Here is a 25,075-nt window from a genome sequence, read left to right as displayed (position 1 = left end):
ATAAACAGGAAAACAACATATAAATAAGAATTCAGATAAAGATATGGTACATGATCAGCTTTGATTGATTATTCTCAAATACATTTCTATATTTAAAAGAATACATCAAGCCTCATACACAATACATTTTCATTCTGATGTGCGTGAAAAAGTAAATTTAGTCTCTGTAAACTGCAGTATTATTCTGTTACTATACATGTTTTGTGAAAAAAAAGAAAAACAAGAGCTGTCAGTGGACAGCGCGCTCGACTATTCTCAGTGCTTGATAGTATAATATAAGCAATGAGTAAAACTTTAACATTACAATAAGCATATTCTAAGTCAAAAAGGGGCCATAATTCAGTCAAAATGCTTGATAGAGTTGCCTCCTCCTTTTTGCAGACTGGGTTCATGACGGTAAACAAGTATGCAAAATATGAAAGCAATATCTCAATGGACTTTGAAAATATTTGGGGTGGTACACAAACTTTAACATTTATTCTAAGTCGAAAAGGGGCCATAATTCAGTCAAAATGCTTAACAGAGTTGCCTCCTCCTTTTTACAGACTTGGGTCACGATAGTAAACAAGTATGCAAAATATGAAAGCAATATCTCAATGGACTTTGAAAATATTTGGGTGGTACGCAAACTTTAACATTTGTGTGATGCTAACGCTCACGCCGACGTCGGGGCGAGTAGGATAGCTCCCCTATTCTTCGAATAGTCAAGCTAATAATTCGAATTCACTATTATAATCAGTCAAATGTACTTAGCATAAATTCTGTACTCCTTAGCATCTATTTTTGTAGTGTATAATCAACAGAAATTTAAAATCTTTATTTATTTACATACATACAGATTACAAAAATATTGGCACTGTGCACAAAACATTTTAAACATTATGATTAGTGACTGACAAGAAACGAAATATGAGCCACACCATGAGAAACCAACATAGTGCATTTGCGACCAGCATGGATCCAGACCACTCTGTGCAGTCTGGTCAGGATCCATGCTGTTCGCTAACGGTTTCTATAATTGCAATAAGCTTTGAAAGCGAACAGCATGGATCCTGACCAGACTGCGCGGATGCGCAGGCTGGTCTGGATCCATGCTGGTCGCAAACACACTATGTTAGTTTTCTCGTGGTGCGGCTCATATATACCCTAAGAAAATGAATTTATTTCTCTGGTGCATTTTTTTTTCAAAATGAGTTTATAATGAATGTGATATTATCAAACAAAATGTATTACATTACCAAGTATTTGGTATTTTAACATACATATATGTGTTAAAATTTAAAAACAAAAATGCCCTTTTACCCAGTGATGGAAATTACATATAACATTACTTGCAAGAAATATATATTAAAGCTGCGCACCCCCAAATTTATATCAAATTTTTTTATATTTAGAAAATGCCTCCATTTGCTATTGCAATAAAAAGACATTTCAAAGTGATTTTGTACATTATAGGAAGTCTTTATATACAAAAATACTCTTACCTATAATTAGTCTATGAAATGTGTAGAAAACTCTAAACAGCATTACTCAAGCTACTGAAATTTGATACACAAAATAGAAGGAATCTGGCTAGACTTGGTATCAAACACATTAAAATATCTAATTCAACAATACTGCTTTATCATTTCCAATTCATATCACAGGCCCCATCTAACGGTATCTTTATTGTATAGCATATATATAGTTCTTACTACATATATGCTATACAATAAAGATACCGTTAGATGGGGCCTGTGATTCATATATAATATTATGTATCAATTGCTATCAGATTTGAAAATTTTGATGTTTGTTTTGAGGCGTGTCCCTTTAACATACAAAATGGCTATTATAATACCGCTTGGCTTTCCTGAGTATATTTACAACTAGTACATTTCTTTATTCTCTATACGACGTAGTATCAACTATATATCCAATTAAACTATTAGAAAAGCTGTCAGACCAATCCAGATACAACTGACTAGCTACACAAGGCTTTAGTCACAAGTCTGGAATTTGATCTACTGGTATATTTTTACCGAAACAAGATTTTTTAAAAACTCTTGTTTTGTCTAAATCATGAAAATGGTTCTGTGGTCCAACTATATGACCTTTAGTCCAGAACTTGCCTTGTTTAAGTTTCTGTTACGGTATATAACCTAACAAAGACTTTTTTGAAAACTGAAATACTATTGTTATTTCGATTATGCTTGGAAAATGACTGCAGTCTTTCATACTAGGAAAAGCTAAATTATGTATGGCATATGGCAGTTTATTCCGTTGTCATGGAAGAACTCTGTTTTTATTCATCATCACATAAAATGAAAATAGTTTTAATAATTGGCAAGACCAGGACCACAATGGAAATGAGGGGTTTCACATTCCCCATTTTTGTGTCATCCTGGCCATTCCTGGGTATATGAATACATTTCCTGGTACATATTTTTTTCTGCAGTTATTGGTATTTTATGTTTAGTAATGATTCTTAGTTGTCTTTGAATATGTTTTAATTCCTAGTCATTGTATATGTAATATTTGAAATTTGTTTTAATTTGTGTTGTACCATACCAAGTATATTATATACTGAAATAAATCAATCAATCAAAAAGATATGATATGAACAAGTTTAGTTCAAAGTCCATGAATAATTAGTTCAAAGTCCATGAATAATGATTCCTGAATTTACTTCTCATATAGATGCTGTATATTGAGGGACTTTTTGTTTAATCATAATCTGATAAAGTCTATGTTTTACTGAAACTGTTTCTAAATACTTATTTAAATTAATCTCTTTTTCACCAATTTCAGCATTAAATTTTGAGAAGCTCAAGATTTAAGCCACTTTCAAAAACTGGAAAACTTAGGCCTATATCTTTTCTAACATGGACAGAAATACGGACAAAGACTTCTTTATAATTCTTTTCTAAACATAATGACCAAAAATACAGCAAAAATATATAATATATATACATATAGCTGAACCTGCCTTAACGGGCACCTGTTTAAAGCAGCCGATTGCCTTAAGCAGCCGGTCAAATTGACTTTGTTATAATTTTAACCTTTCTTAAGCAGCCACTTGCTTTAAGTTGCTTCCTTGACTGGCTGCTTAACTGTATTTAAAAAAAAATAGTTTGCTATTAAAACACCAATTAGTTTGGAATGAAAATGGGCAGTATAATAAATATACATTATATGATTTGTACAACTGTAAAATTAATCTATAATTCATATGCATAATTTCACCTTATTAAAAATTATGCTATCCATCTGGTTTTTTTTTGGAAGGGAGGTTGGTAAAGCTCTCAAAATCATTGCAATAATATTGTACTATTTTAGAACAATCACCATGAAATATACCTAAGCATCCACGTTTCAAGAAAGAAAAAAATGTCATGGAAATATGTATTTAAATTTTTATGCAAAGACTTTATTTCAGCTCAAAAACCAAACAATTTATTCTTTTAAAATTCTGAAAATAGTTATTTCGCAGGTAAATTAAAATTAAAACAACTGAAATATAATTTTGTAGTTATCTTAATTTTGCAGATTCAGACAACCACAAAATTCACAGCAATTAGTTTCCAAAGAATTATCAATGGTTTAATGTTTTATGTATTAAAGCAGCAGGCCTCCAGATTTATGTCATTTTTTTTTTAAATTTAGAAAAATGCGTTAATTTAGTACTTGCAATACAGAGAAAAATTAAAGTAATTCTGTCCATTTTAGGAGCTTTTTATCTATAAAAACACCCTTTTAACCTTTAGCCTGATGGTGGCAAATGATTCTGACATTGCGACCAGCGCAGACCAAGATAAGCCTGCAAGTTAGTCCGTGCAGGCTGATCATGGTCATTCAATTTTCCGTGAACATCCCTGCCAGTAATAAATGGTACTGCCAAAATTGAATGATGGACCAGTACATTTTAGAAATGTAGCAGTGTAAAAGGTTAATCAATAAAATATGAAGCAGTCTTTCAAAAGCGTTAGTCACGTTATTGAAATCTGATGCAAAATAGAAGGAATTCAGCTGTATTTTACACGATACTCACTAAATATCTACTTAAACAATACTGGTTTATCATTTTGGATATCTAATATCAACTGCTATCTGTTTAAAAAGAGATAATAAAAAAATAATGTTCATCTCGAGGCATGTCCCTTTAAAAATATTTGCATCTAAAATTTGTATGCAATAAATTTGTTTTTGACTTGTTCTCACAAAGCATATGATGACTACAAAAGGCAAATGTCAAACACATATGCTAGCTGTAGACAGCTTTTATAATGGAACTATTCAATTTATACAAATGCTCATTGTGAGAAATTCATTACTGATCACTGGAAAAAGAGTCCCAGTAATATTGAATCAACCATCATTATAGAAGAGTTACACTATAGTGGCTGAGGTACAGAATATTTCACTGACCCACTACAAACTAGCCAAACATTACATAGCAAAACTTGAGCAAAAACTGGAAAATCTAAGCCAGAATATTACAAAAGAAATGCTTAGTGACTGTGAAAAGTTTTGCAAAACACAAAAGACACTATTATTTACAAACAGGCACAGTAAAATACTTTTAAAATCTACCTCTTACATAACAAGGGTTAATCATGAACCTATTGTTTATAATTCTGTTATTTCCAGATACCATACAGGTTTTTTCCCTATAAAGCTACCTCCAATAAAAGACGGCATTCTCAAAGCAGTGAAGTGTTTTTCCCCAATTCGGAACAAAAAATTCCAAAATGATTAAGGTTTGTTGCTGTTTTAAAATTGTTTGGCTGCTTTGTAAGCTTTCATGTGTATTTTGATTAACCCTTAGCCTGCTAAATTTCTAGAATGGACTGGTCCATCATTCAATTTGGGCAATACCATTTATTATTCCAAGGGGTGATCACTGAAAATTTACTGACTGAATAGCGAACAGTGCAGACCATGATCAGACTGCACGGATGTGCAGGCTGATCTTGGCCTGCACTGGTCGCAAAGGCAAAACCAATTGCCGCCAGCAGGCTAAAGGTTAAGTAAAGAACCAACATTGAAATACCGCTTCACAAATATCTAAGAAGTATCTATATAAAAATTATGGTTAATTTCAATTTTTCCAAATTAAATGACATTTTCCCAATTCAACCGGTGTTGTTGGCATTCCCAAATTGATGGAAAAAAAGGCCTGCTATAGTTTTACAACTATGAAAACATTAACCTGAATACCTATAACATTCTTCACTTTCCCTGACTTACGAATTTCACTTATTTTCTGAGATTCTGAAAAATTGGAAACTATTACTATGCATCCTTCTCCATTTCAGCAAAATGATAAAATGATTTTTTTCAAAGGCACTATGAATGAACTGAATGTTTCTTTTTCTGTGAAATATTTTATTGCACTGTGTATAATGAGGAAGACAAAGGACAAAGGACTGAAATACACTAAATGGAAATGCCAGAATTCAAGAGATTATTATATTAATGAAGACAATTTTAAGAGACTGGAATTGGTACGGTCCAATTTCATGAAATAAAGTACCGAGTAGTCAAAGACGTCCAGATAAATATGTGCCTTTGTCATTCCCTAGGTTTCCACTTTCAACCATTATAAGTGTATTTTCATTTTTGTCTGTGAACTTTACATTAATTTTACACACATGTCCACATATCTGTAATTTTATGTTTCTCTTGTCCTGTTTTAAAAACTTTATACTGTGTAATACAATGCATAATGTTTGTATAAACTGATACAGAACCTTCGATAGTACTTTTTTTGCAAAGACAGACAACATACATACATACATCAATATTTAAAAATGATTTGAAATTTTCTCAATGACATTTCATTTCAATGCATTTTCAATCCTCTTTCACAAGGTGGCAGATGCCAGTTTCCAGAATATTAATTTGATAAATGTGAAATATTGTGCCTGGAACCAGCTGAAACAAAACTGGAAAAAAACTGCATTCCTTTCTCCTTTATAACATTCTTCCTTTTGTTTTGATAGGTCGCATTCTAAGTCATCCTGACTTGGCCTTCCTCTGAAAGACTCCCTAACATCAAAGAATATACGATTACAATGAATGCTAAAATACACAGTGGTGATGGGCAAGTAAAGCTATCAAATTTTACCTTTCAACCATCAAGACTCCCTTTTGTAAAAAATAAATCTGATATTTAAAACATAAACAAGAAACCTGGAAATTCCACGAAAACCTGTTTTTCAATTGCATCATGCCAAGAGGTTCATTAAAAAATTGGTCATATTCTATTACACATATATTTTTTATTATAACTATGACCATATTTTTCTATTTTTAGTTACCCAATGGCATTAAAATGACCTTGTCAAAAAAAAAAAAATGAAAAAAGAAATTTTTTTTTTGATCTCTGTGAGATTTGAACCAAAACCCTTTCATTCCAAAGCACAAAAATCTCTTTCTTATTTCAAATATGACCCCATTTTTCTATTTTTAGCTACACTGACCTTGACCCTGATCTGAGTGACCTCAAAAACATTCCCAACTTTTTGTGATTGATAAAAGCTATCTATACACTTAGTATATTGATAATAAGTGTACCAAAACTAAAGATATCGAGTGGAAACCATTATTCTATTTTTAGTAACAGTGACCCCAACTATCATTCAAAGCTAATTTTTCAGATAAGCTTGCTGTACACAAAATTTGGTGGCAGAAAGTAAGTCCAAACTAAACCTAAGCTTTGTCTCCTTATCATCTATCTACAGGCCAAGTTTGGTTCTATAGCTTGTTCCAAACTAAAGTTATTGTATGGAAAACAAGTTTGACACCCGCCTGCCTGCACGACAACATACCCCAACCTAATAACTGGTTTTCTATGAAAACCTGGTTAAAATGGATACCCAAATACTGAATATGGCAACTGCCACCTTGTGTCAAATGGTCTACCATTACAGAAATGGTAATTTGATATACAAAATGATGTATTACATTTTGTTGCAATTTGCAACATGATCTGTCCTACAAAACATGACCCTTATTTCTTACATTTCTTGCAATTTGCAACATGATCTGTCCTACAAAACATCACCAATTTGCTTACATTTCTTGCAACTTGCGACATGATCTGTCATACAAAACATGATCCATACTGCTTACATTTCTTGCAATTTGCAACATGATCTGTCATACAAAACATGACAAATATTGCTTACATTTCTTGCAATTTGCGATATGATATGTCATACAAAACATGATCCATACTGCTTACATTTCTTGCAATTTGCAACATGATCTGTCATACAAAACATGACAAATATTGCTTACATTTCTTGCAATTTGCGACATGATCTGTCATACAAAACATGATCCATACTGCTTATATTTCTTGCAATTTGCAACATGATCTGTCATACAAAACATGACAAATATTGCTTACATTTCTTGCAATTTGCGATAAGATATGTCATACAAAACATGACCTATCATGCTATTTATTTATCTACATATTAAAAAATACCTTATACCCTGCAGTAACGGAACTGTTTATATGACAGGCGTGTTAAACACTTCAAAGAGCTATCCTCCTGCGATAGTTATCTGAGAACTTTGTTTGAAATCTTATATACAGGTGAAATAAAGGAATGGTGCTTGTCAATACTAAACAGTTGGATTACTGCAGGATATGGTGATCATTTACAATTATTTACAAAGTATTTTATTTACATATATCACATATTAGCACAAATACAGCCTTGTTAGCACTTTTATTTTAATAATTGCCAAGTAACATTCACTGTGATGTACTTATACCCTTAAAGGCAGATTTATTTTTTCGTTCTGACAATGTTAATCCAAAATATAGCCAAAACACGTGAGAAAAATTATTTAAACAAAGTTATAAATTGCAAATTAGACATAAAATGATTCTAATATGCGAAAAAAAAATTAAACAATATGAATTTTTGAAGGAATAATTTTTGTTCCAACGAAAATGATGCATACCGAGAAAAGAATCCAAAAAGTTTACAAATTACTTAAAATCAAAATATTTAGTCATATCACAGTAAATGTGTCTTGGCAAACCTGCAACAAGCACACATAAATAACTACTGAATGTACAAAGAAAACAGATGCTATCAATGTCTACTTTGTCCCGATTCTTTCAAAAACATTTCGTAAGCTGCCGCCATTTCATCGTCCATATCGCTGCTGTAGTCCCCGTAATACTCTGATCTGTAAGAAGGAAAACAGTGCTTTTGTTAGAGAACTAAGCATCATCACCAAAAAGTAACTTTGGGCCAAAAAATTACAAAAACTAATTTGCAGACCAGTCTGAAAACTAACAGCATCTGATTGGATGATTATGAGCTCATTCTTGAAACTGGCCAATGGCAACATTGCATTCTTAGACTGGTCTCAATAGTCTTGGGGCAATTTTTACAAACAACAGGAAATGACTTTTGTACTCTTAAAATAATGTTTTTGTTTTCCAACAATAGTGTATTCAGTTGGCTTTGTTTTTTTTTCTGGGTTTAAGATTTCATTGATTATCTGGAACAACTGTTAAGGTATAAACTTACTCATTAAAACCAAATCCCTGATCTTGATCTGTAGACCACTGTGTATAATCTGACATTCCTGTTGACCATGGTTGTTGTACATAACCATTTGTTCCTTGATCAGACCACTGCCCTTCATTTACATATCCGTCTCCGCCTTGATCCACCCACTGCTGATTAGCATAATTCTCCGCCTCCCACTGAAGGAAAGCCTCCTGCTCTTCACTGTTAAGTCCTTCAATATCACTGTACCCTGCTTCCTCTCTCGTGATTGGCTGACCCTCTGTGTTGTAAAATATTGGTTCATTCTGAAAGTGAATAACCTGAGAGGATATGGGTTAGCTCTTGTACAAAATCTAATTTTGGTATCTGTTTAGTGTGCAGGAATTACTACCAATTTTCAAGAGCATGTTCTGAAAGTACACAGAACAAAACCAATACTAAACTGAAATACTTTGGTGACCCTAAAAAAATACAGTGCAACTCTTACACTTCATGTTGATCACTGGTATGAAGTTTCAAAGGAATCCTTTTAGAACTTTGAATATTATTTACCTTTTTTATTTGCAACTGACCAAATGGCCATGCAAAAGGCAATATGTATACAAATACTTACATTGAAACTAGTAGATTGTTGCCCTGGATATGCCTGTACTGGTTTCTGTGGTGATGGTTGCTGTCCAACACCAAAGTTATACTCCAGTCGACTCAGTACTGAGTTTATCAAACAATGACTAGTCCTGTAAGTTAAACAAACATACTATCATTTCAAACATACTATCATTATAATCAAAATTTGGGAACTTTTGTATTCATTACAGTTGAAAACAAAGTAATTTCAATAAGACAAGTACTAGTTTGTCTATGCCTCTCCATAAAACTTACAGAACAAATCTGGGATTTTTTCAGATTTTGAGGAAAGTTGTTTTGGGTTAAAGGCCGTTTTTCAACAGTATTTCAGTCATGTAATGGCAGGCAGTTAACCTAACCAGTGTTCCTGGATTCTGTACCAGTACAAACCTGCTCTCTGCAAGTAACTGCCAACTTCCCCACATGAATCAGTGGTGGAGGACTAATGATTTCAGACACAATGTCGTTTATCAAATAGTCACAGAGAACATACGCCCCACCCGAGGATTGAACTCACAACCCCGCGATCCGTAGACCAACGCTCTACCAACTGAGCTAAGCGAGCAGGCTGCCACCGATTCTGATAAAATAGGGAAAATTGTGTGGTATATTACGGATTTTGAGGAAAGTAAGAAAATGTTCCTCTTTTGTTACATTATTACAAGCAGCTTTGGGTAGGACAATAGATTGAGTCTGTATCAAATGTATAAAGTAATTAGACAGAGATAGAGAAGTGTATCAAAACATTTAATAAGTTTAAAAGACATATTCATGGAAATTTCTGGGGCAAAGTCACTAAATATATGTGCCAGAATTATGGACTTTGTGTCATATGATGAGGACGAGGATGTGGAAGAACTATTTTAAGTTAAAATCAAATTCATTAAGTAATAACAAAGATAAAGCGAAAGTGCACCAACATTTACCTGAACTGTTAAGTAAACAGGGAGCATAATTCATTAAATATTGGTGCCAGAGTTATGATCCTTGTGTCATATGATGTGGGTGATGATGCGCTACAACTATTTTAAGTTTGAATGAAATCAGTTTGGTAATAACAGATCTATAGAAAGACAGTGCATCAAAACTTTAACCTGAAATTTTAGGTAAAAAGGGGGCATAATTCATGAAATATTTGTGCCAGAGTTATGACCCTTGAGTCGTATGTTGTGGGTGATGATGTTGAACAATTGTTATAAAAGTGATATTCCTAGAGCTCAAAAAGGGCAGGGTGCTGTCAAAATGGGGCAGGGGGCTGCCAAAAAGGAGCAGGGTGCTGTTTTTAACAGGAATGTTACCGTAGTCACGTTTCCAGATGTTTATAGTTATGTATTCATAACATTTATGATTATTGCACACTAATATCATAGAGTAAAGTGGTAAATGACATCTTCCTAAAAAATTCATTAACAGAAAAGTGCTATAAAACTCTGTAAATAATATATCCAAAATGAACTGTCCCGATACTGGTACACTTTCGGAATGTTGTCTGAAAGTGCTTTTTATTTGGTTTACTTGATGCATTGGGGTAAACCATAGCTAGTTCCTTAAATTTTGATGTTACTTATCATAAAAAATACGCTGATTGAAGGAATTATGGAAAAATTGCATACGACATTAGGGGTAATTAGAATCAAGAATGGACATTCTAAACTTATTTTTGCTTTTGAAATTCATCAAATTTGTGCATTTTCCAGTTGAAATTACTGTAGGATCAGACTGCATTTATGTACACTTATTATTATATTAAACAATGGTCTAACTTAAGGCTTGAAAGGGCGCTTTTCACGTGCTCAGTAATCAGCTGGCCGCTTACGCACAATTCATTAACTGGCGCCATTTTGACAGTACAAAGGATCAGTGCTCTTTATCGATTAATTTTAACACTTCACTGATTCTCATCGACTGTGTGCACTCGCCGTGACTTACTTTGCTGATCAAAAAATAGTCTACAGGATAAAGGGCGGGATTTAGCAGAAGATCAAAGGCAGAATGGCGCATTTTAAGGGCAGCGTGGCGGCAGTTAAAAAGGGCAGGGCGGGGTGCCCCGCTGCATCGCTTTAGAAATAACACTAGTTATAAGAAAAATCGGTGCCAGAGTTATGGACCTTTATGTCATATGATGTGGGTGATGATGTGGAACAACGATTTTTAGTTTGAATAAAATCCATTTTATAATAACTAAGATAGAGTGAAAGTGCACCAAAACTTTAACACGAAAAACTAAGTAAAAGCGTTGATAATTTATGAAATATTGGTGCAAGAGTTATGGCCCTTGTGCCAAATGATGTGGGTGATAATGGGGAATAACTATTTTAAGTCTGAAGCAAATCCATCACGTTATTACGGAGAAAGTGCATCAAAACTTTACCCAAGTTGTGGACGCAGAAGGATGCCAACGCTGGGGTGAGTAGGATAGCTCTCCATATACATTAAGGAAAAACTGACAAATCTAGGTCACTGGTATTGGTAGTAAACAATGTTGTATCAAATTCATATAAACTGAAGGACAGGGTTATAAGATTCACCACCTCTATATTTCAACTGATGTCAATGAAAAAAACATAACCTATCATAACAGTGGAACTTCAACATACCTAGAACATCTGAGAGAAAAACTTACTTATTTAACTGAGGATGTTTTTCTAGTGATTTAATCTTATTAAAGATATCATCGAAATTTCCAGTCAGATCTGTTGTTTCCATTAATGCTGTACCAGTCAGCTGCAAAAAGATAGTTAAAAAATCAACTCATTAAAAATGCAATCATTAATTTGAAAATACCGTTAAAATTCCTAAACACATTTCTTTCTTCAAAATTTTAAATCCTAAAAGTCAATGTCCAATGAAACAGCCGTTTTGGGGGAAAAAACACAAAATTTTATGCCGATTTAATTGTGTGACTTCACAGTTAAAGTAAATGCTGACTTTAATATATAAAGAGCAACTCTAAAATGCTTACATCTATAAATTCAAAATGAAATAAACTTTTTACAATTCGAGGAGGATCCTGAACACAATTTTTGACAATTAATATTTTTGCACACGTCTTTATTAATGTTATGCTCAATCTACTATAATGTATGATCTATTACAGCTTCACAGCATATACATTTCAACTGAAGGTGTTTGCTAAAAAGGGATGTGGGGTGGAGTCAGAATAAAATATGTTTATTACCTTGAGTAGTTGTGTAGCACATTTTACAGTTACATCATCGGGCTGTGATAATAATGTCCTCAATAAATCACTTATGGCATTCCGTAATATACCAATCTTTATCATAACACCAGTATCTTTCTGTTCCACCTAAATAAATAATAACATAAGCAGATTATTTTATATCATATGCAAAATTTCATTGAGTCTTATCATGTTATTTATTGCCTGACCATTAGGCAGGCTGCAGACCTGCAAACTTATATCAAAACAACAAATAAAAAGATTCTGTATGTATTCTGGGCATAATTCATACATGGCAATTGAATCATAAGAGCAGTGAGAGAAAATATGTAAAAATGTGTGCAATGTTTAAAACAAAAGTTCATTCATGATAACGGTCACTGTTTCAAACAGTGAGATTTTCATTCACACAATGTTGCAGAACTCTGATTTTTTACATCATTCTGATGTTCACTCAATGAAACATATTTTCATTTTACACTTAAAACAAATAACTTGTATTTACTGCATGTCTGTGGAAGACCAAGAGCTTTTAACTGATACTACCTTTGCCAAAACATAGTATTTTGCACATGTGCATTAGCACAAGATTGTGACTGCAGTTAAATTCTATTTTCACCAATGCTACAATTAAAACACTACTTTTTTAATGTATCATTGTATGACTTACCTCTAATACTAAAAAGAGTTCACCAAAAAACATTGAAAGTCCACATAACCGTTCGACATTACTGTTCAACAATTCTTCCCTTTTGTCAAACTCGGCTTTAATTCTGCATTAAAAGAAGGATATGTGTCAATCTAATTATCATAAAGTAAAATGACATTTCATCATAGATATTAAAAAAAAATCGGTTATTAACCTTTAGCTCGTTTGCGGCAAGTGATTCTGCCTTTGCGACCAGTGCAGACCAAGATCATGGTCTGCACTGTTCGCCACTGAGTCAGTAACATTTTGGTAAGAACCCCTTTTAACAGTTAATGGTACTGTCCAAATTGAAGAATGGACAAGTTCATTCTAGAAATTTAGCAAGGTAAGGGTTAAAGCGGGCAGTTGATGGCACAAAGGCCTTGTTGTAACACACTTGGCTGTCAATCCAGAGATACAGAGTTCAAATCCTGGTCTAGGCAGTAGGCACTGGACATTTCTGAAAGGTTCAAGTCTTCAACAAACAGAGAGCCATACTGAAAAGACGGCGCCCTGTGAATCAAAGCTTCACACAACATATAAACAAACCAATGATTGTGTCTCTTTCCACATAGATCCCTTCTATCTAAATCTTACTTGCAATTGTCACATAGCCGCTACTAAGCCTAAGCATCTTCCCACTAAAATCATTGACTGTTTTTGAGTAAGAAGTAGGAAGTCAGACACAGATGCTAAGGGTTCAAACCATACTTGTATCAACATAAATGTTACCTAAGATTAAGCCAACAGTGAGTAAGCATGCAAAATGTATACTGATAAAAGTTAACTTAAAACAGACATTCTAACACGACCAGCAAATAACCTACAAACATGTAGAGCAAAATCTTTTCGGGTTATTCTGCAATAAACCACTCTCGTGCAATGACGTCATCTGATCCAGGCGCGTAGCATGGTCGCAAAAAGTAGTTACCATTTTTTCTAACACTGTTGATACTATTATGTCAAGTTAGAATTTACGGTAAACCACGTTTGGGAACTTATTATTTCTTAATTACATCCTGATAATTTTAGTCAAATTTATGGGTTTGAAAGTGACAAACAATGAAAATGTAATTATGTAAACAAAAATATAGTTGTGCTAACCTGTTTAGAAATGTACTTCTAAAATTATTAAATACAGGATGACTTTTTAATTGGTGTGATAATAGCTTGCAGATTTTGGCTCCAGTGAATCGAAAATTTGGCTCTGAAATACTCTGAAAAAATAAAAATGATGCAAATTACAGGTATTATAATTTATTGCATACACTGAGAAAAAAGCTCAAAACAAAATAGTAGCTCCCTCAATTATCTAAAATTAGGATGATCTCTCTTAATACCAATAAACATACTATGAAACACTGCTTACTGGAATCAACTGTTTATGGATTTTAAAAGATGTAACACACATGTTGAAAAGTTTAGACAATCCATTCCCAGTAGACGGTATCAAGATAACAAACTTGCATACATGTACAAAACTTTAACCAAATATTTGAATGTTGAAAATGGTTGAACTTAAAAAGTTTGTAAAAATGTAAAATAGTTATACAACTTGTGCTCTGCATGTCAGATGATCACAATGAAGTTTCAATCCATTTTGATGATTTCAACAAACAGTTACTGAGACACCAACTCATCTAACATTGGTGAGCAGATGCCGATGGATGGGTGAGCATGATAGTTCTCCATATTCTTTAGATAGTTAAACTAATAACCTTATTTAAGAAATAATAAAATGAACAGCAAAAGAAACTATCCAGATTTATAACTTGGGTATTTTTCAATAAATAACTAAAAATTTATAAATTTGACTTGTTCTCACATACCACATTGCACTTGAAGAACTTCATGCTTAAATGTTAAAAAATCGATCAACCGTGAAGTCAGTAGTCCCACATCCCATAGCCGTTTTGCACAAAATTTTGGCTATCTCTTCTTCGTGTCTGTTGCATTGTAAATTCCAATTGTGCACATGCGTTAAATTTGATTCAGTCGTGCCACACAATCAACAGTATTTTTTTAACTTAATGCTGTTTCAAGCGAGTCATTCATCAATTTTTCAAATGACAATAAAGTTTCACAAATAAAATAATTAATTACACATGCGCTTGAATTTCAAAATTTGCAAAATGGCTATTGTAGGACTACTGACTTCACGGTTGATCAATTTTTTAAATCTACCACGTGAAGTTCTTCAAGTGTAATGTGGTATGAGGATAAGACAAATTTATAAATTTCAATTTTTATTACAAATTACCCCAGTTATACATCTGGATAGTTTCTTTTGCTGTTCAGTATATCCTTTCCGCAGCCTTAACGTACTAAAATGTATTAGCGTCTGATGGCTCTTTCACGCTTCTGTAGAAACAACATTTATTACATGAAACTTATTTTGAAAATATTTCTGAAATGTCTAGGTCTGCAGCTCTCAAATATGGTTATATCTTACATCTGAGCGGTTTTATGAAGTTCCAAAATTATCAATGTACCCTTGGTCCGTTAGGAACCCCTGTGGGATCTCTGTTTATCCAGAGCTCAAATATTGTTTCATAGATTAAAAGCTGACATGCTGTACTAAAGCCCAGGTAACTTCAATTCGTAATAAAGTGCTGAAAATTGGCTCCCCAATAGCAAAAAAAAAAAAAGAAGTCCAGGCGTATACATTTAGACCCCTGACTATCTACGAATCAAAATGCGGCTTTCGTTTCCTAGTTCAGCATTTCTACTTTCATTTTATTCACTTCCGGAAATAGCTGAAGGTCGTGTGACGTCATTTTCTGTGTTGTCAAAAACATACATGTGCCTGGCGAGATTGCATAAATATGTGCTGGCCGTCCTAAGGATATAACCTAAGCTGAATAAAATCAGTGTTTAGAATTCAGATGTAAAGGAATTGTAGTAAGGGTGCTGCCCTATTATGAATCTCAAAGACAAATCACTGTCTGGGATAAATTGCTTGATTCCAACACGGTACAAAGGATTACTGTCAACAGCTTTCATGACATCCACAAAAAATATGCCTGTTTTTTTTGTTTTGTGTTGCATTCATCTGCAGGGCACCATTGATTTTATTGCATGTAAACATCAGTTTCAGTCTTCATTGTTAAATATAGAAACAAACAGGGTTGTCTGAGAATAGATAATAAAATAGGGTTATTATAACAGTAGCTTGATCTGGGATGCAGTATTCGGCTCGAGTGGATTTTGCCAGATCGGATCTCACGAGGCACGCAAGCGCCGAGTGTGATCTGACCTTGCAAAATCCACGAGAGCCGAATACAAAGTCCCAGATCTGGCTACTGTTATAATGACCCTTTTATTATATACCTTTATCATTTTGATTCTTGTTTTTTACTTGAACAAAATCTTCAATGTTTATCGATATTAAATGGAATTTAGTGAAGTTTTTATGTGCGTTATTTATAGAAATGTGTCGAATCATGCATATTAATGAAAACAGTCCAGCAGCATACAATACAGAAGGTACAATACGGAATTTAAACGGTACAATACAGAATTTTTGTCTGTCTGTTCATATGTAATTGTGAAATACAAGCTGATTTTTTACAGAATTTATATAGGTATATAATAAATATGATTATCCAAAAAACAAATCATATTAATACACAGTTTAAGGCATTACCTGTTCCAATAATGTTTCTATAATGTCTTGTATTACTGTTGGATCAGAGACGCCTTGATTCAGCTGATCTGTAATCCGCTTCATGTATTCTTCCATGGGTGCTGGATTTGATGTCAAACTAAAAACAGCATCTTTGAAAATATCTGCAATGGAATCGTTCCCAGATGGCCCTGTGGTGGTCACAGCACTGAGGTGTGAAGGACGTATACTGACCAATCTCTGAAAGTCTTGGTACAGTGCATCCTGAAATTCATAAATTTAATTCATAGATTTTTAAATGTTGCTAAGTTTTAAATTTTTTGACAATTTTGCTACCTTACATGTAACACAAGGTTGAAAACTGTCAATATTTTATGATGTATTTATCACATCTTGTAGCATCTAACAATATTATTCTTTTCTTCTAAACTTTGTATGGTTGTTTGTTTTGGGTTTAGTGCCATTTTTCAACAGTATTTCAGTTTTGTAACAGTGGGTAGTTAACCTGAACGGTACTCCTGGATTCTGTACGAGTACTAACTAGTTCTCCGAAAGTAACTGTCCACTCCCTACACTTGTCCTTGAACTTGGTGACCTGGGTCATGTGCTCTGCACGTTGGCTTGATAGGGTAAACAACTACTGACAGTTTTATGAAAACCTTTCCAGCAGTTTAGACAATACATTTTTTTTTGTATGAAGCAGACACAAAGTTAAGCCATTTGACCTGCAACTGTGACCTTGTCCTTTGACCTGGACTGAATGCTCTGTAGTCGTCTCAATTTGGTATATATTTGATGCTAGTTTTATGAAAAGTTTCCCAGTGGTTAAGAAGATATAAAGCAGGCACAAAGTTATTTGACGTTTGAACTTCCATGTAAAAACCTGACCTTGAACCTTGTGGTCTGGGTTTGGTGGTCTGTCTGTGATCTTGGTGAGTACAACAATTGATTATGGAAATCTCCCACACAGTTAAAAAGCGGAGGGGATACAAAGTTAAGCCATCTGACATTTAACTTTCAAGTGTGACACTGACTTGGACCTTGTGACCTAGGGTTAGTGCTCTGCATGCAGTATTTGAGAGGTAAACCACTGAAGTTAGTTTTATGAAAATCATCCGAATGGTTTAGATAATATGGCATGGAGACAAAGTTAAGCCATCTGACATATGACCTCTAAACGACCTTGCACAGAGTCAGCTGTACAGTGCACCCTGCAAACTGGCTTGATAAGGTTGAACTAGTCTTAGGAAAAACCTCTCTGCAGTTAAAAAGACACAGGGCAGACAAAATGGCTGGACATGCTGACCAACAGATATGCTTGACTCCAATACCGACTCCATATAATTTGTATCTGAGGTTATAATGACGTATCACTATCTAGTCAATGTACAACCAATCGAAACAGTTACAAAACCATGTGAAGGAACTTTTACATGTAAACAAATGCTACAGGATCGACCTTACATCTAAAGCTGCTCATTTCCACCATCTTTTATGTACTTATTTATTCTCTATACATGTGTCAAAATACTTTGGACATGTAGACTTATACGTTTATATACTGGATGGACAAGTACCTGTTGTTGGTCTGGTTGAATATAAGCAAATTTTGGAACAAATTCTGGAGCATCTGCTGATAGTTTGGACTTCATGACTGGAGCTGTGTTTTGATTTGGATCTGAAAAATAAAATCATTATTCTATCAACTCTATATAGTTCAGCTCATATTGTAACTCTTTTTGGACAACCGATACAATATTGACGCAGCTGGCTATATTAAGGTCAGTGTTGACCTCTTGACCTTTTTTCTCCTTTTTTATCATATTTTTACTTTCAAACATAGAAAATTGAAAAAACTCACCTTTTGAAATTATGGTAAATTTTACATGAAGATGCAGTACATGCAAACTTCAAGTGACAAAATAAGTAAAGGATACTGTTCGAGTTTTTACCCATTTTGTATTTAGATAGTACAATACTAGTACTCAAATTAGGTTTTGCACGAGCCATCAACTCTTTAGTCAACATTGCCTGTTGATCCTGCTTTTCAATATATGATATGCCAAGCACATGTACATTTTAAAGTAGGTTGCACTGTTTTATCCGCAACATTAATGACCTCATATCATTTTTTTCTTTTGTGAGCACACCAAAGGTACTGCTTAGGTAACTCTTGAATCTGGACAGCCAATACATGGATATAGATTAACATTCTAATGATTCAGCAGCTGGGGTCATACATTGTAAGTTCCAAAGTTTAGGGACCCAGCCTGAAACTTTCGGGCCCATCTATATGACAAACAACATAACACTATGTCAAAAGCATTGTTATTTTTGTTACATTGTGATTAATCATTTTAAAATTATAAGTCAGTTTGATAAGTCCTTTGTATCAACAAACAAAATTATTTCACCACTGTGCTTAATAAACATCAATTTTTAGGGAAAATATACTACTTGGGACACCAAAGTAGGTCCACATAATTACTGTACACCTAGAACAGAGGCTGCTTAATCTTCACTGTAAACAGACTGCATATAAACAAAAATTGTCTATTTTTCAAGGAAAGCCCAGTATTCTGCAATTTCGATTCTACAATTTACATATTATTAAGTACTGTTGTTTATCACAGCAATCAAACATTGATATATTGCATTCAATCAAAATAACTCCACAACTTTGAAAATAATACACACCAAAATTTTTACATGGACATAGCCATCAGTTGCCCCTAAACTTATCAGGGTTGCGACTTAGTTGAGAACATGAAATTCCCAATCTTTTCTTTGACTCAACCATACTTTTCACTCACCAATACCACCATATTTTTTTGGCCTCCTTCTCGCATACAGCCATCCATATTAGGACCCTTTTATATTTATGCTCTGGAGGCAAGGTTTGCAAAGCCTTTCAGTCTTCAAAACTCAAAGAAAAGTTTATATCACGAATAATGTAGTATGAAACAAACCTTGGCTAGAATGCCATCAAAGAAGGAAAATTAACACAATTTATATATATATATATAGAAAACCTTATATATAGTTACATCGAATAGAAATATAGGATACATGTAACAAAGAATGTCATGTTTCCTTGAGTACATTGAAATACAAATCTTAGACCATAAAAGTTTCTACTGTTAGAGTTACTTCATCACTTAGATCTATAATCTTCTTCCCTGCCAGCTTTTATTGAAGTCTGTTTCCTTGAATGTTTTAGTATCTAAACTACCATCATAAAATATTAACTTCCTTGTCATTATTAACAACCTTTTCATTGCATATGCTTTGTATCTATAGACCAGTTTCATACATCAATTTTAAGGGAGTTTTCTGTTTAAATGAATATAATCACCTTTGCCATCATGTGTATACAGTTAAAACAAACAGTCAAAATTTGCAAGTATGTTAAATACTTATTTGGAACAGTTCAAAATTTATTTCTGGGGAAATATTTTTTTTTTTTTAGAAACATTTGTATTATGCACAGGCATACAGACAAACGGACAGTATATATTATATACTTGAAAGCAGACTGACTCATTAGAATTTTAATTAAGAAAGCAAATAAATGTTTAAATGGCTGTTTTTCAGTTTCCCTCTGGATGCCTCACCCATGTGACATTTCAACAACATGTGTCGGAACTAGTAAACACTCATGACCCCATGATCCGTACACCAACACTCTTACCTACTGAGCTAAGCGGGTGGGTCCAATGTGGTCCTTTAGATAACATTTAGTGTCAAGGATAAAAACTTTAAATATATGTTTAAAATGTAACTGATTAAATACTGAACTATACTAGTCAAATTTGAAACATATTGCAGAAGTTGAACCATGGTCCTGTAAACGTCAGAGAAATTCAGACCTCAGAGAAATACCTGACTTTACATGCATCTTCTCTAATGAAATTCTGCTTGACAATGTATTAACTATTAATTAGGATTTTTATCTCCTTTTGCAATAATATTAAAGACTGAGTGATGTTCTCCCGAAAACACAGATTTTACTATGAGCTCAAATTCAATTTTGAAATAATTGAAATCAGTTTACAGGTGAATTATCGTATATGTAGTACAAAGTAAAGAATTTTGCTATAGTGTTCATGTAAGAAGCACCACATGTATATGTTATTGTAACTGAATGTATATAATAAATAACAATTTGCAATGTAATTGTAATTTAATTAATTACATTGCTAAATTTCATGTAATGGAAATTGTAATTTAATTGGACATTTCACAATGTAACTGTAATTTAATTGATTACATTCTAAAGTAACTGACCACGGCACAGGTCTGCTTGTTTTTGCTATTTCCAGCACTTCCCTCTCAGGGTCGGCAAAATCTCAGAAAATGTTACTTGTCCATGGACAAGTAACTTAGAAAATTTACTTGTCCATACTGCTAGTTTACTTGTCCTTACATTTTGTATTTATAAACTTTTAGTTTTGGTATTTGTCTGATAAAACAAAACAATGTACTAATTTTCTACTTACTTGTATTATTAGACAGCCACAGCCTATAAAGCCTTATGCTATAAAAAGTCAGACAGTGATTAAATCAGCTTTAAGTTTAACAAGATAATCACTGCTGTGTGTAAAAGATTCATACACAGTCAGTAATAGTGTTATGGTGGTGTCTCAGACTCACTCGGTCCTTGGTTCAAAAAATGGTCAATACTATTCATTCATTTTCTTAGTTATGTCATTTCCAACTCGAGGACTATTGTTTCAATAAAGTTAGTTGTTTTCAAAACGTCGTACTGACAATTTTGTAATATTTTGCGCTATACCAATGTAAGGAAAGGGATTTATTTCTTATTAACACCAAGTCATCAGTCTGGCATTACAAAAACATCATCTCACTCTAATAGAAAATTATGAAAAGTAAATTGTGTAAAATAAAGATATGTGTTCAATTTTCATATCAGTTGATCGACGAAATACTTCTGCCACCCGTCGTATTTATGTAGTTGAATATTTTTAAAACAAGTCGCTAATTCACCATGGATATCATCATAATAATAAGTTTTATCAAAAATTAGTTTACACGTGTCGATAATTAAACTAAGTTAGATACTTAGACATAACAGCGTCGCTGATTGCTGAGTACAATTGCATCTCATGACTCATGTAACTGTTAATTTGATTCTCTTTTACATTTCTTGGGAAAATCTGGCAAGTACCTGCAGTAGACGGAGATTAAATTATAATGGTGAGTATTCAGTGTATGTTTATGTAAGCAGTTAGCGAGTGTGGATCAAAAGAAAAATCGGGTGACTTGAATATTGCTTTGAGTGTCTGAATTGGAATTTCCGAATTTTAGGAAGCAGATGCTCAATTTTCACTTGTCCATGGACAAGCAAAATGCAAAAATTCGGTTGTCCGGAACAGCAAATGTACGACTCGAGACAACTGATTTTGCCGGCCCTGCCTCTCAAGTATTCATATTGATTACCGGACATCTAGACAGCCCTACACAGCTTGTCCAGGGGTCTGGCAACCCGACCTCTAGACTCCAGGTCTAGAGGTTTGTTACTCTAAGTCTAGAGGGCCGTTACTGGACTCCTAGCCACTGCCAATCAACAAACTGTAAGAATAGAGTGGAAGATCTTCAGTTATACCACTTGCTGCTATTTTCGCGTTACATCTGGTCTCGCGGTATTTGATTTTTTAGCGAGAACAACAATGTGCAGCGCTCTCTACAGTAAACAAATTTGACCTACTTTGAAAGCTGATTACGTTTTGCACCCTATTTTTGTAAACGTAGGTCAATTATCTTTAAATGCCCTCGTCAATCATTTGACTAAGTAAAATCGGTAATGAATTTTGTGTTGTACATATATTTGATGGAATTACCCTTCCACTTTTACATTGTAATAATCTTTAATACATGTCTTTCTCACAAAATTTATTTTGAAAATTCAGGGGTCCTATACATTTTACACTTTCATAGGAAGTACTATATCAAGTCGGATGCCGTACCGCGAAATTAGAATTAACTCCCTTGGCAAAAGTGAAAGTCACATGTACCGGAAACATGATGGGTTTAAAAGTAAACAAGGACTAGAAAAATGATTTTATTCTTGAAATAATAGTGGAAAAGAAATGATTTACGAAGTTAATAGGAAATAATAGCAACATAATATTGTTTTTCTTTCCTTTATTCATTTATTCCCTTAGTACCGTGAAAAATTATAGGTGCAAACAGGCTACAGTCGAGGTCTAGATTTTAAAAACATGTATACAAACCATGCAAGAATGTCTCTTTGTCATGCTTATCAGGCTGCTTTGATGGTGATAAAATATTTGATATCCAACGTATCATTTTCTAAAAATAGTGAGCAGCACTGAAATTTACCAAATTCTCCGTTTCTCAATCTTTCTTGTGTGGAGGGATGAGGACGTCGCAACTTTCTGCTTTTCTCGGGTGAACTCCCACCTGATGACCCCGCTGTCGAATCAGAGGACATCTTACACAATGGAAGTGTGAAGTTCTTTGTATGTCACACTTAACAGAGTGATGGTAAGTCGAAAAATCACAAAGAAATAATCTACTGAGAACTTCTCACTTGTCGGCCATTAAAAATTTGGACTAATATATCGAAAAGGTAATATCGTTGTCGTCGCCTTTACAAACGTGAAAATTGTTTCTACTTAGCATTACAGTCATTTTGTCTTTTGTTTTTTGCATATTTGATAAAACTGCCATGGGAATCCGAGGGAAAAAATTAAACTTTCACGTTTTGTTACCCATTTTTTCTCTTCAAATTTGACCCCCCAGGGCGTTAAAACCCGAAGAGCTAAAAAAAATGTGGCTATTTTTGACTTTTTTGGTTTAACCTCCTACGCACCCAAAAGGGATGCATTACTAGGCCGCGGGATTTTCTCGGGATAGAGGTTATAAAACATAACAAGTCAGTACGCAAATTTTAAAAAACTTCAATTTCTTTAGTTACAGTTGCCACCGCTACGGTTTCAAAATTTTGGTTTCTACCCGACTCTGAACGATGTATGAGTAAAAAAAAAAAGGAGTTCAAAATCGTACGCTATGATATGGAATCCAAAAGCTCGGTTCCCGAATTTTAACAGAATCGTATCTAAACAGGGTTTTGCTCGCAAATTTAGGAAAGAAAAATGAAAAAAAAAAGTATTAATCCATGTTCAAAAAGTAATAACAAATTTGTTTAATTTCCAAGTGATCCCCATAACTTACCAGTGCCAATAATTACAAATATTTGGGAAATATAAGAAAAGTCAAAGTTAAAATAAAATGTTCAATTAATAAGTTCATTTTGGTTTTTTATCCAGTTTTTCTTTTTTAGCTTTTTTCCGTGTACGGGACAGGACTCCAAAACGGAATGTACTTTGTCCAGGGATGGGTTGGGGAAAAAGACAGTACACCCAAAAGGTTACATTTAAAAAATTGACTATATACAGTTAAAACTATGGTACCACGACTGTCTCCCCGAGTACAGGGGGGAGTGCTACCGAGGCATGGAGAGCACCTGAAGGCCTCGAGTCTGGATGTCCGGCCGTTTGGGCAAGCAGTTCCACCTGTACGTCCTGGGAAAGAAGGCTGCTTATAAAAGGGACGTTCGGTATGGAGAATAGCCCCCGGGAAAACCCCTGGTTTCTGCTGTCGCGCCTCTGAAAACCCCTGTGCCCTTGGAATGTCCACTAATTTTTGGAATCAAAAGAGCATGATAAATCGTAAGATTCTACGGCGCTCTTGAAGGGGTTTCCCCACCGAGTCCCTTAACCATTGCTTACGCACCCGGAGTCCTTTTTAGTGTAGTTTTTACACCGATCTGGCAGCACGCGCGGATTTTGTAAAACGGTTGACATCTTCGCTTTGTAAGGATCCAGGAAGCTGCACATATTCCATTGAGGTCCCCCTTTGATTTGTGGGTGGTGTCGCTGACGCTTTGCTAAATCTACCCCGGTTGGGGCGGAGAAAGCAGTGTTCGTGATGTCTTGGCTGCTGTTGCTTGAGTGTGCTTCTCCCACTGAAGGTCGTCCTGAGGGTTACCCCCAAGGTATTTGGGCCCTGTCGTTATTTTGGAGACGCTGGCCAGGGGAAATAGTAGCGGGTCTCCCGACAGGACTTTTGTTTTTGTAATCCTTACCACACGGAAATTTAGGGGTGGAAGCTCATCTACCATTGGATTCCCGGGCCTCAGAGCGTGAGGTCTTCTGGAGTTTGGTGGCTCTTCATCGTTGGGGAGGTTTTTATTGAAGCTATCATCAGCAAACAGGTTGGCTTGAGAGACTGACAAACATGGGAAAGACTTTGATGATCCGGGAAAAGGAGGGTCTCAACATTGTTCCCTGAGGTACCCTGAAAGAACTTCAATTTCTTAAGAACCCCCCCTCTAAAAGGATTGTTGTGTTCTGTTACGTTTTTAAAAAGGGACGTATCCACGAAGC

At 34.3% G+C, this 25,075-nt stretch overlaps 1 protein-coding gene across 1 annotated transcript; it reads right to left on the bottom strand.

Moving 5' to 3' along the window:
* Positions 1-1,889: 1,889 nt before the first annotated feature.
* On the bottom strand, positions 1,890-23,240 carry LOC123524314 (polyadenylate-binding protein-interacting protein 1-like). Its single transcript, XM_053538978.1, has 10 exons — positions 23,007-23,240; positions 18,221-18,321; positions 16,665-16,907; positions 14,123-14,235; positions 13,001-13,103; positions 12,328-12,456; positions 11,773-11,873; positions 9,136-9,259; positions 8,541-8,827; positions 1,890-8,193 (listed from the first exon to the last, which is right to left on the bottom strand). Exons 1-10 carry the CDS (start codon positions 23,116-23,118, stop codon positions 8,097-8,099), a joined length of 1,410 nt encoding a protein of 469 aa, XP_053394953.1. The 5' UTR covers positions 23,119-23,240; the 3' UTR covers positions 1,890-8,096.
* Positions 23,241-25,075: the final 1,835 nt, after the last annotated feature.

Source organism: Mercenaria mercenaria, chromosome 3, assembly GCF_021730395.1.
Source record: "Mercenaria mercenaria strain notata chromosome 3, MADL_Memer_1, whole genome shotgun sequence".
Classification (NCBI taxonomy): Eukaryota; Metazoa; Mollusca; class Bivalvia; order Venerida; family Veneridae; genus Mercenaria; species Mercenaria mercenaria.
Note: the sequence above shows the minus strand (reverse complement) of the source record. Positions and strands in the feature narration are given on the sequence as shown.

Excerpts from the sequence above, each read along its gene's own strand:
- LOC123524314 (XM_053538978.1), bottom strand. The coding sequence starts at position 23,118 with ATGTCCTCTGATTCGACAGCGGGGTCATCAGGTGGGAGTTCACCCGAG. Across the intron at positions 16,908-18,220 it reads TTCAACCAGACCAACAACAG|GATGCACTGTACCAAGACTT; the intron begins GTACTTGTCCAT and ends TATGAATTTCAG. Across the intron at positions 13,104-14,122 it reads AGAAGTACATTTCTAAACAG|AATTAAAGCCGAGTTTGACA; the intron begins GTTAGCACAACT and ends CTTTTAATGCAG.